Genomic DNA, 17,114 nt, shown 5'->3' with positions numbered 1-17,114 from the left:
AACTTCTAGGTTCCGCGCCCGTTTGAACGTGGTCTGCGTGACGGACAAGTTGACAGGCGAGCTGAAATGCGACGGCTGGCCCGAAGTGAAGGTGGCACTGGCGCCTGTGGGGGCGCTCCGGCCTAATGCTACCGAGAGTAATATGCAACAAACTATCAGGTCAGTTGGGATTTGTGTGTGAAGAGGGCATAGATTTCTAATGATTCAACATTACTTTGGAATCATTACTTTGTGTCAAAATTTAAATTGTCATTTGAATACTATGTCTTTTCCCAACTATTTAGTGGGCCTCTAACCGGTTACAGCTGTAAATCAGTCTAAACGACTGCCTTAGTTACCTGGGCAACCCAAACCCTTGGTTAGATTGGTTGTCAGACTTTTTTTTATGGTCGGTTTTCCCCAAGAAATCGGATAAATAATATTATTTTGCATCGAGAATTAACGTCACCATTTTTAGAAGCTCCAAAAAGTTTCTATGTTAAATTTTATCACACAGACTTTTGCACCTTAAAAATATGACGGCGCCACCGTCGATGTGTCAACCGTCGATCTGTCAACGGTGGACCTTATATAAAGCGGCGCGCGCGCACGATTGGTCATTCGTTCACCGACCGTTGCCGAGTGCACACCTCCCACAAATTCGTGATAAATAGTTGTAGTGACTAATATTGTGTTAATTGGAATAAACCAAGTGATTGTGTGAGAACCCCTTTGTTTTATTTAAACGTTGTCGGATCCTGACGCCGACAAATACTTATTTTTGAAAGCTGGCCAGGTAAAGTTCCTGAGCAACGCGCGATTGAATTTAGAAGTTACCTACCTACCTAGTTCGCTATTTAGAAGTTACCTACTCAACATTAACTTATTGAAATCATCTTCCTCACTTTTTCCAAAAATGTTCACATCTACCCTCATCTAATTCCAGTGACATAGTAGTGAACGCGCTGCGCAGCACGAACCTACAGTTCAGCCTAGCGCACTACCCGACGTGCCCGCGCCTGCGCAGGTACGTCGAGACGCCCGGTCCCAGGCTGCCGCTGCACTATGACTCTATGGTAAGGGATATATAGTGATATATTATAGATTACCTGAATTAGTCAGATTTTACCAATCGAACATTAACCTACCACTATTGTGATTAGTTTTAAGTTTTTGTTAAGAAAAAATGTTAAATACTTTTATAAGGTCAAAGAATTAAGGCTATTTTTATTTTATTTATTTTCTATTGTGGTTAGGATGAAAATATATTCAAGAAATTCAGATTGTCTGTATCTTTTATGAACAATTTTTTTAAAATTAACAATTCGTAATGAACTCAATATTTCTTTAAGATCTTTTGTAGAAACATTGAAAGATCATTTGCTTTGTTAAAAACAGTCCTTTTTAGGCCTCAAAAATTCAGAAAGCAGTTACTTTCTATGTATCTGTAATTATGTGTTTAAAGGCCACCTGACCCTTTTTGAACTTCCAAAATTGACCAATCCTCTTCTTCTTTCCAGCTACAACAAGACAGACAAATGTACACATCTACCCCCAACTCGACGGCGGGTAGCGTCACCCTGCTGGGAGACAAGAGGCTGCTCGTCAAGCTGGTCTGCGCTAAGGACTTGGGAGGTAAGATATCTTTATTAGGCTAGCCTATTCGTAAAATCATTTGCATCCAACCATTTTGGGGTAGGCTTCTAGTCTAAGTGGTTGTAGCTGAGTAACAGTTTTACATGAAAAGACTGCCCATCTATCCTACCTCCTCAACTCAGTGACCTGAGCAACCTGATATTCAGGGGACTGACAAATCCCTTTCTCAAACTTTCTAGCTTCTGGTTATCTATACTAATATTATAAAGCTGAAGAGTTTGTTTGTTTGTTTGTTTGAACGCGCTAATCTCAGGTCCGATTTGAAAATTTCTTTCAGTGTTAGATAGCCCATTTATCGAGGAAGGCTATAGGTTACTTTTTATCCCGGTAGGGGAAGTAGTTCCCACGGGATGCGGGTGAAACCGCTGGCAGAAGCTAGTCTGTAATAATTGCCAAATTACCCAAAAATGTATCGTACCTTCCTAAGAGACGAGAACTAGTCATGACAAGATGGTCACCCATCCACGAACCAACCGTTTTACTTTCCCTTATAACCGATAGATAAGCGTGGCTGTTATTCAACCAAGATCCATCCAGTTCCTCATATTTTTGTGGTAATGTTCCAGGTAAAACCGGTTGCATAGCTCCTTACTGCGTGGTGGAGATGGATGAGCCTCCGCAAAAGAATCAGACAGCTTTCAAGAAGGATACCAACAACCCTCAGTGGGAGGAACACTTCTTATTGTGAGTATACGCAAAGAATGAGGATGAGAATGGAAACACTGTCAAAGGGAAAACTAAGGAACTCCTTATGATGATGATGGTTATTCCTGAACGTTTTCGGTCACGGCGACTGCCTCGACTCTGAACAGGACATCCAAACAGTTGATAATCTCTCGAAAACCATAAAAATATCATGGAACATTCCTAAATGAACATTGCTATTTTCAAACGTAATCAGAAATGGGGAATCTACATTTTGCTGCTTGTCGCCATCTTTTGAACCATCCCATATTTCTTTTCACCTGTAATACTTATTATACTTTAAGCCTGTAATACTGAAATGACTATGTTTTCAGTGACCTGTCCCCGCAGACGGCGGAGCTTCTGTTCGAGGTATATGACCGCACTGGTCCTCCGTCTCCCGGCGGCGGACCCTCGCAGAACAGGTAATATTTACTGACTATAACAGTCCCCGATTGCCCAAAAAGTTCTTTAAGCAGTCGTGTTTTTTTATACTGGTAGTTACTGAAAGAATGTTACCTAAGAAAAGATGGATGGATTGCCTGAAAGATGATATGAATAGGAAGGGAGTGAGTGTCAGTATGACGAGTGACGGGGAAAATGGAAGAAAATGACATATTGCGCCGACCCCAAGTAAAATTTGGGAACAGGGCAGGAGAAAGAGGAAGTTACTGATAGAATGTCATGGAAATCCTGTTGGATTGCTATTGGATACATATTGGGCATTAGGCAAATCTCGCATTTCTACCAATATTCGAGATTCCAAATGGAATGCCGTCATTGGTTTATGTAGGTTTGATCTGAACTACTGCCACAAGTTGATGGTATTGAGGTAGACCAGATAAGATGAATGTTTCGACTTTGTTTGTGCTGTATTTTTCTCTAGTTTTTTATACAGCAAACTAGGTTTATCTTTCTTTTAACAAAGAGACCATATTAACTGACACGTAACCTCTTTATCTCCAGGTTCCTGGGCCTGGGTCTGGTGGGCATAGACGAGCTGCTGGCGGCACCGTCGCAGCGCCAGCAGATCGCGCTGCAGACGCGGCCCATGGAGGAGCACGACGTCAGTGGCACACTCACTGTCGAGGTAAGTCATATAGCCACTCAATTACGGTAGGACAGTTTAGAGATGACGGGAAATAGGGTTTGAAATGTTCAAAGGATGAGTCATGAAAGCTTCAAGCAATACATAACCTCATACGTTATAAGTTCATTTTATCATGCAGGCAATTTGAAAATCCTTGAGTCAGAATTTTTCTCAAGTCTATCTGACGCTTTTTGACGTGGAATTATTGTCAAAACTTAACTCAATACAGGCACCATTTACATGTTGCCCGGGTAACTGGGTTGAGGAGGTCAGATAGGCAGTCGCTCTTTGTGGAACACTGGTACTCAGCTGCTCAGTTAGACTGAAAGCCGACCACAACATAGTTGGGGAAACGCTAGGCGGATATGGCCTGTTATTTCAAGTCATGAAGAAATAAGACTATCTGAGAGTCTTCCACGTAAAAGTTGAGCTGTACCTACCTTATATTTTGTCCTCGCTTCCACAGTTCCTCTTTATCGAAGGAGCAGACATCCCGGACCTGGGCTCCCGGCCCGTCAAGATCAAGGAGAGTCTGCGGACCCTCTCACCACATGGACACCTCACCACTACTACCAAGACTATCTTCAAGCAAAATGGTTAGTGAATTTTTTGCCCACTTCCCGGTCTTCGATTAGGATAAAATTTTACACACGCTCTGAGTTCTGATTACAATACATGACTAGCTAAGAAAGGTCATCACAAATCCAATATGGCGGCCTCCCCAAGATGGCCGCTTGGCTATTTGGAATTATAATCAAAAGCGTGTTTATGTGTTTCAAACTGTTTAACCATTTTTTCTTCTTCTAAGGTCATGACAACTCCCAATTGACGGAGTCAGCGCTCCGAGAGCTGGAGCTGAGCCCCACCAGCGCCGCCAACAAGTCCACGCTCATCATACACTCTGTGCAGAGGGTGAGTCACTACACGACACTATACTTGTATCTCACGACAACTCCCAGCTGACAGAATCGTATACATACACTAGTGTATGTAAAAGTAACATATAGTTATCGGCACGAATCTTGAGCTCTGACCTTCACCTGCGCAGAAGTAATTTGGGTCCGTTCTGTGGTATGAAGTGAGGCGCGGGGGCGGGCTAAAGCGGTGATTGCGTAGCGCGTCATAGCCGTCACTCGGGATTGGTTCTTTGCTAATACATCACTTCTGCGCAGATGTAGGTCAGAGCTCAAGATTCGTACCGATAACTATACTAGTGTACAGTGGCGGATTAACCCTATAAGCACAACAAGCACGTGCTTGGGGCCCCTGTTCTCCAGGGGCCTCCATCCTCTGCTGGCGTTTCATTTTATACCTACATTTTATCGAGATTCATCCACAATATATCCGAAATCACAAGGCGCGAGCAGTTCGGGAGTGACCCTTCATACACCCCCGCCTCTCAACTTGATTGGTCGCAGTGCTGTTGATTGTTGTACGATCGCAGTGATTTTTTTTTAATTGTGCAGTTGTTATACAATTTTTTTTCGGCTTCTACTCATCGTTGGGCAAAGAATTAATAGGCAACGATAGCGTTCCGAAGTCGCTATCGTACAGTCGTTGGGAAGCTCACGCTGTAACTACGAGTGCAATATAACAAACATATCCGAAAATTTTGGATGCTTTAGATCAGTGGTCCTGGTGGTGGTGGGCTGGTGGTACCTGGAGGCATTCCAAGTGGTCCGCGGACCACCGGTTAAGTCCGCGGACGTTGTTATCGATCTTACGTTATCCATCTTACTTGTCCAACAGAAAGAAATGAAGGTTTGAAATGTAGCCCTTTTACGAAATTTTAGTTCTGAGTCTTAAAACATAATCAAGATTTCCCGCTCGCTTCGCTCGCGTTTTCAAAAACTATATTTCCTCGTTTTTACATTTGTCAACAAATTAAAAGTTAAGTACGTTTGGGCTACATTGTACGTAATTTTGGTTCTGAGTCTATAATAAAAATAATTTTTCGCGCTCGCTTCGCTCGCGTATTCAGAAACTATGTGCCTTCGTTTTTGCATTTGTCAACAAACAAAAAATTAAGTACGTTTGGGATAAATTTTACCTCCGTACGAGTCCGAAAAAAATTTCGCGCTCGCTTCGCTCGCGCATTTGAAACTACATGTGCATCACGCTTGCTTCGCTCGGTCAATTTCTTCAACCTTCTATTTCCATTTAAGTAATAGGGGGTCTACACAGGCTCTGTGCTTAGGGCCTCGGATACTCTTAATCCGCCACTGCTAGTGTATGTTATACTGTTATACTGGTCAAGTGTACATATGTAGTAGTGACATCTGTCAACGTGTTTTCAAGTGAAAGATGTACCTTCTTACCTATACCTACCTAAGATATATCAATTGACCAGAGCCCAAAGTAATAATATCATATTACTTAATTTATATCCCTGCATGATGTTTCAAGGAACGCTGTTATAACAAATTACAAATAACTCAAGACGTATTCCTAAAATCTACCAAATTGGTATATAATCGCTTAAATGGCAACACTTTTACCTTAAACGTCAAAATTTGACCTGTCAAAAAACAGCGTTTCTTAACAGTGTGCACAGAAATGTGACAGTCATAAACCCCTGTGCATACTTTGTGTAAATAGTGTGTTCCCCGTGAATGAGTTTCAGTAATTAACAGTTTGTTGGTTTTCTTTTCATTTGCGTGGTTTGCTGTGTGAATTGTCAGGAACCGAAGAAATCCATTAAGGTGAGTTTCATAACTTTTTCGATCAATTAAAGTAGTTACAGTTATATGAATGTGTCTGCGTTGTTCCTATGGGTTAAAGAAGTGATGTTAGTTCTGGATCGAAGGGATTAAGTTGAAGGATTTTTAATGAACTTAAACGATATACCTCTTATTTAAAAAAAATATTTGCCAGATTAAAAAACGGATAAATTAAATTTCATCCATTTATGCTAAATTATATCAAAATAATTACCTATTTCCTATTGGCCTACATATTGTAAAAAAATAATAGCTATTTCTAGAGCTTTTAGAAATTAACGTAAGATGTTGTCCGCTAAGATTCGCTAACTCTGCGTTAGTAATTAACGCTTAGAGTAGCTTTTAGCCTGTCAACGTATATTTTAAAACTTTGTTGTAATAGATTAGGTTTCCCAAGCATGTTCATATTATATTTTGGGGTTATTTTGTGACATATTGACATATTTAACATTGAAAATTGATTTTGTCTACACTAAGATTTTATTTACTTTTCCTAATATTTAATTTTCTTCTTTATGTTCAAAAACTGTCAATATCACAAAATAGCCACCAAAACCCCGTGTGCTGTGTTGCCAAACTAACCCCAAAAAATCTACCAAAAAAGGTGGAAATAACCGATTCGGGGAAATTCATCGAAGTGGAGAGAGCGGAAGCGGATACCGAAGTACCTCAAGAGAGTGGTAAAATAGATGAGAGTGAGACAGAGTCGGAGTTGCCAGTTTCGCCCAGTCCTAACGCGTCGCCTGGCAAGACTGTCAGGATTAAAGAGAATGGTGCTAAAGCAAATGGGGATACCGAGGTAAGGTTTTTGACTGTGGATTTTTCATTTACCCCCTTACTAAAAGTATTAACTGTTTTGATTGCTTTTTTTTCTGCACAGTTTTTGGTAGTTTACTTTTTTTTATTTATGTTGTTGAAAAGTTAGGAATTATTATTTTCGGTTAATTTTATTTTGCACTTAATTGAATTTATTTAACTTCACTTGTAATTCGAAATTGAAAACAAATTGCATTACAACTTGGTAACCTGCCGTAATTTTTCTTCATGCAGTGATCAAAAATTGATCACAATTTAAGCTTATTCAATGGTAAAAATGGCTCTTATAAGCTAGATCTTTACTCTCTACTTACTATAAGAGCCTTTAGGCCGGCAATACACGGACCGCTTGAAGCAGTCAATGGTTACAGCTTCAAGCTGTCGACCGCCCGAATGAGTTGCAACTGCTCGAGCGGTTCGTGTATGTATGTGCGTCCATAGAACTCTGCAGTTCACTGTGCAGTCACAGCTTGAAGCTATCACCCCTGACTGCTTCAAGTGGGCCGTGTATTAACCGGCCTTTATTCGAATAAACCATCATCATCCTCCGAGCCTTTTTCCCAACTATTTTATGGGGTCGGCTTCCAGTCTTAACCGGATGTAGCTGAGTACCAGTGCTTTACAAGGAGCGACTGCTCTATCTGACCCCCTCAACCCAGTTACCCGGGCAACCCGATACCCCTTGGTTAGACTGGAGTTCGAATAAACCATGAAACTAATTCAACTACGTATCTCTTCAGCAGGGTGACTACGTGCAGCATCAGAACGAGAGCTCCCCGCCCGAGCCCGCGCCGCGCAAGCGCAGGAGGGACTTCTTCGGTACTATTAAGAGAAGGTATACATTTATTTAGAAAGAAAACACATTTATTAACCCATGACAACACAACTCAGTAACTAGACGACGCGACGACTTAACATGGAGCATCAGCTTATCTGAACCCAGTTACCTGGGGTAACCCAATACCCCTCAGTAAGACAGTCTATCAGACTTTCTGGCTTCTAACCACCCGTAACAACTGCCAAAGGTGTTCAAACGTTTGTAACAGCCCCCTAGGGCCAAATTTTACAAGGAATCATGACAAAAGTCTTATAAAGATCTAAGCTAAAACACTCCAGAGAGACCTTAACAGTCTCATTCATTTCTGGCTGTATAGTACAGCGAGTCAAAGTTTTGTCAGTAACTAACAAATCACTATTAATCTAGCCTGTATAAAATGTAATTCACTTCTGTTTCCAGACTGGGCCGGTCCCGCACTCGCGGAGCCTCTCTGGACCTGACGGACTCGGAGGTGGAGAACCAGAGCCGTATCCGCAGCATCAGCGCTGAGAGGAACGCCCATGGTAAGTGGCAATAACTACATACTCGCAAACTTAGCTGTTGTAGAAGGAAACTGGCTGGATAAAAGCCTAATTTTGAAAAGGAAGGTTTTTTCCTGGATGAGAAAAATATAATTTTTCAGCCGCAATAGGCGTGATGACTGGAACAAAGTAATTAGTCCATCTTTTAGACAACCAATAGACAAGTATTTTTTATTTTCTCTTATTAACAAAAAGCAACGAAGATATAACACGATACAATTTTGTGTTACGGCATGTCTGAGTACAAATTTCAAACAGACGTTGTTTTCGTCGTTTTATCGTTCACATAGAACACACAATTAGCAACAAACCTCTGATTTAACATATATTTGTTCCAACAGAGAAAGCGCTATCGATCCCCAACAGGAACGTGTACTCCGCCGGGGCGTCGCCCGCGCAGTCCGGGGACGAGTCACGCACCTCCAGGAGGTACGAACATCGTTACTTTATTTTAACATTTACCATCTTAGTATAAAAACGTGAGTTCAGTCTGTAAATGTCGGTCCTGCTTGTGATCTCTCTCCGGTGGTGTCGCATTGTCGTCCCATCGCGCTATGAGAGTGAAGGAATAGTGAGTGCACTTGTGTCTGCCAAATGCTTGTGTACTATAATATGTCCTGCGCAGTTGGCTGATCTCCTTAAATGAGAACAGCCGCCGCCGTAGCCGATAATCGCCGAGGTGGACATCATAAAAAATTGTCCTAAGAAAGTACCGGGTAAAGACCACCGTCTTGAACAAAGTTGAAGCTCTAAACCTAGTACTAAACCCGGTACTTTTAAAACCAAGTTAATGATGTGTGCATGATGAATAAAATTTTAGATGTCAGATAGTTTGTCGGGCTCGTAAATTCACATTACAACTATCAGGTATTTGGCCAGTGTCAGACTGACTTAAAACTATGCTTTGGATTCACGAATTTATTTTAAAATAAATAGGAATTAAAAAGCTGTGCGTCAAGCTGTTCTTCATCCCGTATTGTTAAATATCAGGTTTAAATCATTCATTCATCATTATTATACTACAATACATCATTTTTTCCTTGGTGGTCGGAAGCTTATGTCTATATGGAAAGGGGGATTTTTCATCAAATTCTCAAATTTACTTTACACACATTTTATATGTGTAAGGCAAAATGAAATATGCTGTATTTTCCTTCATCGAAAACGAATACTTAAATGCATTGATATACAAAACTCTTATATGGTAGAAAGTAAAAACATGATACCAACACCATATTTTACTATCTTCAGCAAAATCTTTGCATTTTGTAGATATTGAGTTTTAGATATAGCTTCAAAATAACTGATTGGCAATGCCCGAACTAATGAAATTGTTTGGGCAAATTCTAATTCGAATTGTAGTTGCTTGGCAAGACTACATTATTTCTAATTCTTAACAAAAAATATAAAGTTATGTATTATTAGATACTAACTTCACCGCTTCAACTAAAATAATGATGTCTTGCCACAAAATAGTATAATCAAACAGTTTAGAGTATGGCAACATTGAAACTAATAAAAGATTTTTCTCTTTTTTCCATCTGTCAACACTCACATGCGCTGGGGGTAATGGCACTCTGCAATCTGGTAACACTGGTTTTTCATACTAAACTATTTTTACATTATCAACATTTTTCCATTTTATGCGTGAATGAAAATGCTTGATTTTATATTTATTACATTTTGGATATTTTTATGCACATTTTTTTTGGATTGTTTTGCTTTATATTTTAATTTATCATCCATTTTTTGCATGACACCCATTCCTAACCCCACCTTCGGAAAAAAATATTAAACCTCAAAGGTCATCTCTTAGCGAAGTGTCCGGATTCAGCACAGCATCAGCTAGGACGTTCATCCACGAGGCTTCGACCCTGGTGCTGGAGACCATAGAAGCTGGTATCAAGAAGCACTACTTGGTGCCGCTGACCATCGCCCAGAGATCAAGATGGCGGCGGAAGGGCGTTAAGCTCCATATCTATAATGAGCATACTTTTATTGCTAAACATCTTAGTGGGTGAGTGACATGTTGTTTTATTTATATATAATCATTTAGACATTTCAGGACTATGTCCATAGTTCTGTCCCATTCTAGGCGAATTATGCCATACATAATAAAACTCAATAAAAAGAAGTGATACTCAATCATTTCAGCGTTTGTTCCCCCAGGAATCATTGTGCCAAATGTCATCAGAATTGGATGCCCTAAGTTTTACAAAAGGGCCAACTTTAAATGCTCCTCCCACCTCTTCTGCAACTTGAACGTATTTTTTGTTGATTTATTTCTAAGAAAACCGTATGTTTATATACCTCAGCAGGTATACCAAAATGAACGGCTACTAAGATTAGAGGCCAGCGTAAAATGGGTTTTCTCCTACACTTTGGATTTTAAACATAGCACTGTATTTCTCAATCAAAATTGAACCTTAAACTTGAAGAGATAAATTCATCAAAATCTATTAAAGGAATTTGTCATATTGTAGTAGCTACACCTGAAAAATATACTTAACGACAATTTTCTGAAACACCTCATTTTCATATTCCAGTGGCACAGTCTGCGAAGTATGCACTAAGACTATAGCGCGGCGGCTCGGCAAGCAAGGCTACGAGTGCCGCGACTGTACGCTCAAGTGCCACAAGCATTGCCACGTCAAAGTGGCAACCAATTGCCCCCGGTCCACCGTGCACAATATGGAGCTGTAAGTTTGAATTTTTTGCTATTTTATATAATTTTTCGCCAAATACAAGTAAAAAAATGATAGTAGTTACACAAACTTCTAAATCAAATTAAAAAAATTGGGCAACTTATGTTTGTTATGAAGTTTGTTAAATATAAAAATCAGCTATCTTTGTACATTTTTTTAAAGTATCCAGATGATAGTTTTCTATTTAAAAATAATAGTATTGTTCCTTATCAACAACGACTCAATTCTTGTTTTATTTCAATTAGTTCTGTATTGTTTCGATATTATTAAGGTTACTACCATACCATCATCCAAATTCTACCATCTAAGACAATATTACTGACTAGCAACACTTACGCTAAAATACGCGCCATATTTAAATCATATCATTGAAATAATTTGCTACATCGTTGCGGTAAGTAATAACATGTAATTAGACATTATTTTTCAACTTAATACAATATGACACTTTTTCCTACACATTGGTATATTTGTAAAAAACTTGCTCCTTCATTTTCTAACAAATTATGTAGGTATAATTCTATGTCAAACAATTTTTATTTATGCTACCTCTTTCTAGGTACTTTTTACACCCAATTCATATTTAGATATTTTTTGTAGTTCTACCTATTTTAAATCAAGTAGTAGTAAATATAATTAACCTGGGAATGCTACTTAAAATTATTTTAAAATACATTTGCAGTACATTTTGGCAGTTTCCCAGGTTGACTAATATTTAACGGGTTTCCCTCTAATATTTACGATATATTTAAATACACTTTGATGTTTTATAGTCCTCCTATTCTGTTCGAGGACCAACTGTAAAGTTTCAAGGTGTGTAAAGAACGAATAAAGAGGACTTGTTTCAATTACGCTTAATTTTTAAAGCACGCCATCTTTTAGATACATATATGGGGGAAAAATACATTGCTAGGATAGAAAATTCAATTATTGACATGTGAATTGTTAAAGATGCTAGTTACGTTACACTATTATTATTTTTTATTACATTAAATTATCCATTGGCTAATTGATTCCATATTCTATTTAATATTAAATTAAATCAAGCGGCTAGTTTTCCTGATGTTCAATAAAATAACAGTGTTCAGTTTTACCCATATTACTTACATCTGTTTTACATGATTAAAAATAACAAAAAAAACTGAAATGTTTTTTCAATATACATAACTGTTCTGTTATTTTATTCAAACAAAAAAAAAGTGTTAACCAAATATAAATACACTACACTGTATTTTACACAAATAGGATTCAAAAGTTACAAGTCCTTTCAAAATAACGACCACTACTTTTCCTTATAATCTTTCATAACATCAGTAGTTACACTAGTTTTTGTAATTTATAACATTTTAAACTATGCGAAACATTGCTAATGCCGCCTATCCAATAATTTATTTACTAGAGGAGCTTGTGGCATTCAAAACATTATTATATTTTATGCTTTTATCAGATATATAACAGCCGTATCCAGTTAGACTGGAAGCCGACACCAATATATTGGGAAAAGGCTCGGTCGAGATGATGATATAAAATGGATAAAATTCTTTTTAAATTGTGACATTAAAACAAGCAATTCTGATAAAAGTTAAAATATGAATTTTACAGTACCTACACGCAATACCTACTTAGATAATATTTGACATTTAAAACTGACCGAAAATTATACATACATTTGCTGTTATTCCGCACTTGAACCCATTAAAAGTTGAGGTATAACTAAGAAATGACAATTTTAAAAATAACTTTTTTTACTATTTTTTGGTCAGTTTTTGTATTATGGTTTCATCTATGCTGTATTGCTTATATGTATTTTTATTTTTAACGCTGCCAAAGGTCCCATTCCCATAGCTTTGGAAATGGAAGGTATTTCCCTATGTTTTTATCATTTTACCAATATTTATAATAGCTCTCACTCGCTCAGTTTTTCGTGTTTTTGACATCAAAATAAAAGTTCATAAAAAATATATATTTTTATATAATAATAAGTAAGAGTAAAAAGAAAAGAATAATTTAAAATATTTTCGACAGAATTCATGTCAAAAGCCTGAAAAACTGTTTTTGTTATTTTTGAGGCTGGCTATAAAGCGCGCCCTTTTGTTATATTCACAAATCTCATTAGTCAAAAATTTGCACCTACTGTTTAAGAAAATACGGATTAATTGTTAGGTATTTTATATAATAAAATATGCACTCGATATAATATTAACATACATGTGCAATACTTTCACAGATTTTCATGAATAGTCACTTTAGCTCGCTTTGCTTATAAAATATATTTATCACTTTCATAATAAATATTGTATCATCTCAAATATTAGTTATCATTCGAAGTATATTTTTAATTAGTATTCACAATCACAAATTAAATATATTTAATTAATCCTGAATACATTAATGATTTATTTTTGATCTCCTTACATATTTTTTATGATATAATAATTAAATAACAAAAGACAAGAAAAAGTTTTTAAATGTCAAAGTGTAGATCATTAATGAACATTAAAATATATATGTATAATTTTATATTATTTATACAAAAAACTAACACATAAATATAATATTTTTCTAGATCCATGCTCCCTGTGTTAAGTGAATAGTCAAGCTAAGCGAGAAGACTGCAAGAAAAATAAAAAAAAATACAAAAAAAATTAAAACAAGCAATTTTCACTCAGGTTCTTTAAAACTATTGAAGTTTGTAGTCGTCAATATTTAATTATTTTTGCGTTTTAGTGTGTTTTGCATGGCGTTACTGTATTTTCGGTTTTGCATATATTTTATTTTTGGAATTTACAAATCTTTTTTCTCACGTTTTAAGCGGCTTGTGTGTGTGCATGACGTTTAGTTTCCTCTACACCCAAATTAATATTTTAATATCGATTTTATATTTTTCGCTGAAGGAAAATATCGTAAATAATATATTAGTTTCTTTTGTCAAGTATACATATAAAAGACAAAAAGATTACTATATTCCGTGTATACTTTATGTCAATGTATATATTTCCTATATTTTTATAAATATTTGATGTCGTTTGCATGGCATTTTATGTAAATAATTTCGATGTGGCACATAGATTTTTAGCCAGAATTATATATTTTTTTTACAGAAGAGGTGTTACATTGGCTGAAGTGCGCAGATAAGGATTTTATATACAACAAGGTATACTTCGTTATATACATGATACATAATTCATTAAAACTGCCACATCTTCAGCTAATTTATCACCTTCAACTGTAAATGTGTAACATAATTTGTGATATGTTTTTTAACTTATTTTTTTCTTTTACAGGACTTACATCGCATCTCCGTACACAGACAAAAATATAAGGATGTTGTGATAGTTCATAAAAAAGCTTGCGATATGCACAAAGCATCGTTTTTAAAAATCTACTTAAATTATTTTAAAAAACTAAGTACAACACTATGTACCCAGCTGACATATACAATATATAGGCTTTTTTACATATATTTATATGAAAAAATGAAGTTTAAAAATTAGATTTTAAGTAAATCGTAGGATTTCTAAGCGTCGCTGACTATTTAAAAATCTTTAAAAATGTTACCCGCTTGTCTATGTAGGAAAATGTTTTATTCAGATGTAATGGAATTAAGACACAATATACTGCTCTGTTGAATATAAACGTGAATTAAGATTTAATGATAGCTTATACAAAATGTTGGCCGACTGTTTGGCAAGTGTTGCGCCGCTTCCGTCTGAGTAAATCAGGTTCCCTTGGCGTAAATTGTTAGACTTAGTTTAGGTATCGCTAGAGCCCACCATCAAAGCCAATTTCGAAGCAAAATATTAGATTTCATTACCACATAATAATAATTATAAATGTCAGCCAAAAATTAAGAATTTCACACAAAATTTTCTACCTCATTTCTTCAAAGTTACGACAATATCAAAAAAAGAATTATAGTTACCATTACATATTATCTTTTGTTTATTTTGTTGTTGGAAACACTGAATGTTTTTTTTTATTAAAAATGAAATTGTATAACTCGAAATATTTATTTTTTAGTTTTAATAAATGTGCTTTTTCGCACAAAATGTGATCTGTAATCGTCGAATGTGCAATAAGTCTAATATTTAATAATAAACACGCGCTTTGAGCTTTCAAATTTATACCTTACTATCTTAGAAAATAAATAATTGGCCATAAATTGACAGTGACCACCTAGTAGTTTTTGAAATTATAACTGGAGAACATACCTATATTGAACACATTCAATAATGTAACTGCTCAGTTTAGTCGATTATAACATCGATTTAATTCGACTAAAGTGTCCGAATCAGAATCGAGTATTCCCTGAGTTGAAGCCAAGACATGCCTACATTTTCAAATTAAAGCTACATTCAGTAGTTCAAGCGCAATAAAGCGACGTGGACCATTCAGAAATACGAAAATCTCAATCTCCAGTAATAATTTAGATTAAATCGTATGTAAGAACGCGTATTGTTGATTTTTTGTTCATTAGAGTGACTGAATTGTAAAGGTATTGCTACAAATATTTTGTGCCTTAGTTTCCCTCCTTAAAACATAAATTAGGTCTAGGATCAGAAGTATGGTACTAATTACTGACTGCACATGTTACAATGCTAGAGATGTTTAGTCGATTTTATTGCCAGAGTGTGCCTAAATACATGATTTAATAATCGACTAATTTTTTTACCGTTTTACAAGTTGTAAGTTATATCGAAATATACATTTTTTAATATTATAATCCTAGTCGATTAGTGTTCTCCGGAGCCAAGTACATAATATTTGTAGCACATTTTTTTAAGTTAAAATAAATGTTCATATTAATTAATACATGACAAACCATAAGTGTATCTTTGTATACTAAGATTGTTAACGCATAATGTTTTATGTGGATCCATATAAAATATACTATTATTATTATTTATAAATGTTGCGCTATGTGTTCTATGTAATTTTATTTTTCCTCTTTTTTAATAAAATGCCTTTTTTTCAATGGATTGTTTTATTTCAGGTTATCTATTCCACAGTATTAGCAATTCAAATGGCTTATTTCACGGACAGTAGGCAATGAGCAAAGAAGATTGAGATGACAAAAATGTTTCGTTGTACGACATGAAAATTATTACTAGGACATATAATTTTCATGTCGTTATAGTCCTCTAAATTATCTCTGACAGAAAAGGTCCGATTTTGTAAAATATTTTCAGACGATAGAAACAGTTCTGTACCGAAGTAGCCCCGTGCTTTCGTTAGTAGTAGGTATCGTTATTTATTGTCCATATTTAAAGCAAGCTTACGCGCAGTCGACTCCGAACAGACTTCATACAAGAAAAATCTGATAGTTTACTTACAAACTGCTTCCAAGTCTGTGCGTAAAAGCTACGTTAATAAGGCCTATTAGTAATTTACGAATAACTGTTTCGGTGTCCCTATGATAGTTTATTGTACGATACTTACCTTTAATATAATCTACTTTCGTCATAAGTTGACTTGATCCGATGTGCTCAAATCGTGTATTAACCCAGCAGTGCCAAGGCCTGCCGGGGCTCCGGGATTCGAAAGAGTTACCGCGTCCCTGGTACATAAAAGGCCTAAGACGGGACACCACGTTTTTCTGTCAGTAAGAGTCTGACACTCCCTCACCGCTGCTAACCCACAGCGGGATGGGTCATTTGATGATTTTTGAGGTAATTAATAAAAAGAAAGCATGTGCACAGGCAATAAAACGCTCAAAATAATTGGTTTATCCGTTTATTTACGCCAGCGTTTATGTACATTAACAACAAGCTAACTCCTTGCGCAGTACCTTCATTCCATACTTAATTATTTACTTAACATACCTTTATATACCACATATTATAATCGACGTTAACGTACTCTTACAGTTACATTCTCTAAGTTTATAAAGGTACAGTTAGAAAAAAAACTTTATCAAAAAGTGCAAAACTATGAACTATGAAAAAAGCTCGGCTAAAGTATAGAAACATACGCTTCAGTTGTTTGCGAAAATTAGGCTTAGTCCGTGATTCTTAAGGGCGGTTTTTGAGTTGGCAGTGACAGGAGGGTACAAACAAATAAATAGACGACTGAACATAGATCTACCATCTTAACACAGCACCTTAT

At 36.4% G+C, this 17,114-nt stretch overlaps 1 protein-coding gene across 21 annotated transcripts in view; it reads left to right on the top strand.

The window, feature by feature from the left end:
- Positions 1-15,984, top strand: part of LOC110382380 (phospholipid transfer protein C2CD2L) — a 76,432-nt gene extending 60,448 nt beyond the window's left edge. For 3 of the 21 annotated variants that reach the window (XM_064042389.1, XM_064042395.1, XM_064042394.1), the window contains exons 5-22: positions 10-159; positions 926-1,055; positions 1,500-1,614; positions 2,202-2,319; positions 2,655-2,744; positions 3,286-3,409; positions 3,876-4,005; positions 4,218-4,321; positions 6,091-6,111; positions 6,734-6,928; positions 7,686-7,780; positions 8,183-8,286; positions 8,646-8,733; positions 10,109-10,321; positions 10,851-11,003; positions 12,840-12,869; positions 13,576-13,678; positions 14,294-15,984. In XM_064042389.1, the coding sequence (XP_063898459.1) occupies positions 10-159; positions 926-1,055; positions 1,500-1,614; positions 2,202-2,319; positions 2,655-2,744; positions 3,286-3,409; positions 3,876-4,005; positions 4,218-4,321; positions 6,091-6,111; positions 6,734-6,928; positions 7,686-7,780; positions 8,183-8,286; positions 8,646-8,733; positions 10,109-10,321; positions 10,851-11,003; positions 12,840-12,869; positions 13,576-13,603 (1,888 nt within the window). In that variant the 3' untranslated portion in view covers positions 13,604-13,678; positions 14,294-15,984. Of the gene's footprint in view, positions 1-9; positions 160-925; positions 1,056-1,499; positions 1,615-2,201; positions 2,320-2,654; positions 2,745-3,285; positions 3,410-3,875; positions 4,006-4,217; positions 4,322-6,090; positions 6,112-6,733; positions 6,929-7,685; positions 7,781-8,182; positions 8,287-8,645; positions 8,734-10,108; positions 10,322-10,850; positions 11,004-12,839; positions 12,870-13,575; positions 13,698-14,110; positions 14,164-14,293 lie in introns of all 21 variants that reach the window. The other 18 variants (XM_064042393.1, XM_064042391.1, XM_064042396.1 and 15 more) reach the window with 18 other exon arrangements.
- Positions 15,985-17,114: the final 1,130 nt, after the last annotated feature.

The sequence above is a fragment of the Helicoverpa armigera genome, chromosome 28, assembly GCF_030705265.1.
Source record: "Helicoverpa armigera isolate CAAS_96S chromosome 28, ASM3070526v1, whole genome shotgun sequence".
Taxonomy (NCBI): domain Eukaryota; kingdom Metazoa; phylum Arthropoda; class Insecta; order Lepidoptera; family Noctuidae; genus Helicoverpa; species Helicoverpa armigera.
The sequence above is the reverse complement of the archived record's forward strand: the minus strand, read 5'-3'. Positions and strand labels throughout refer to the sequence as shown.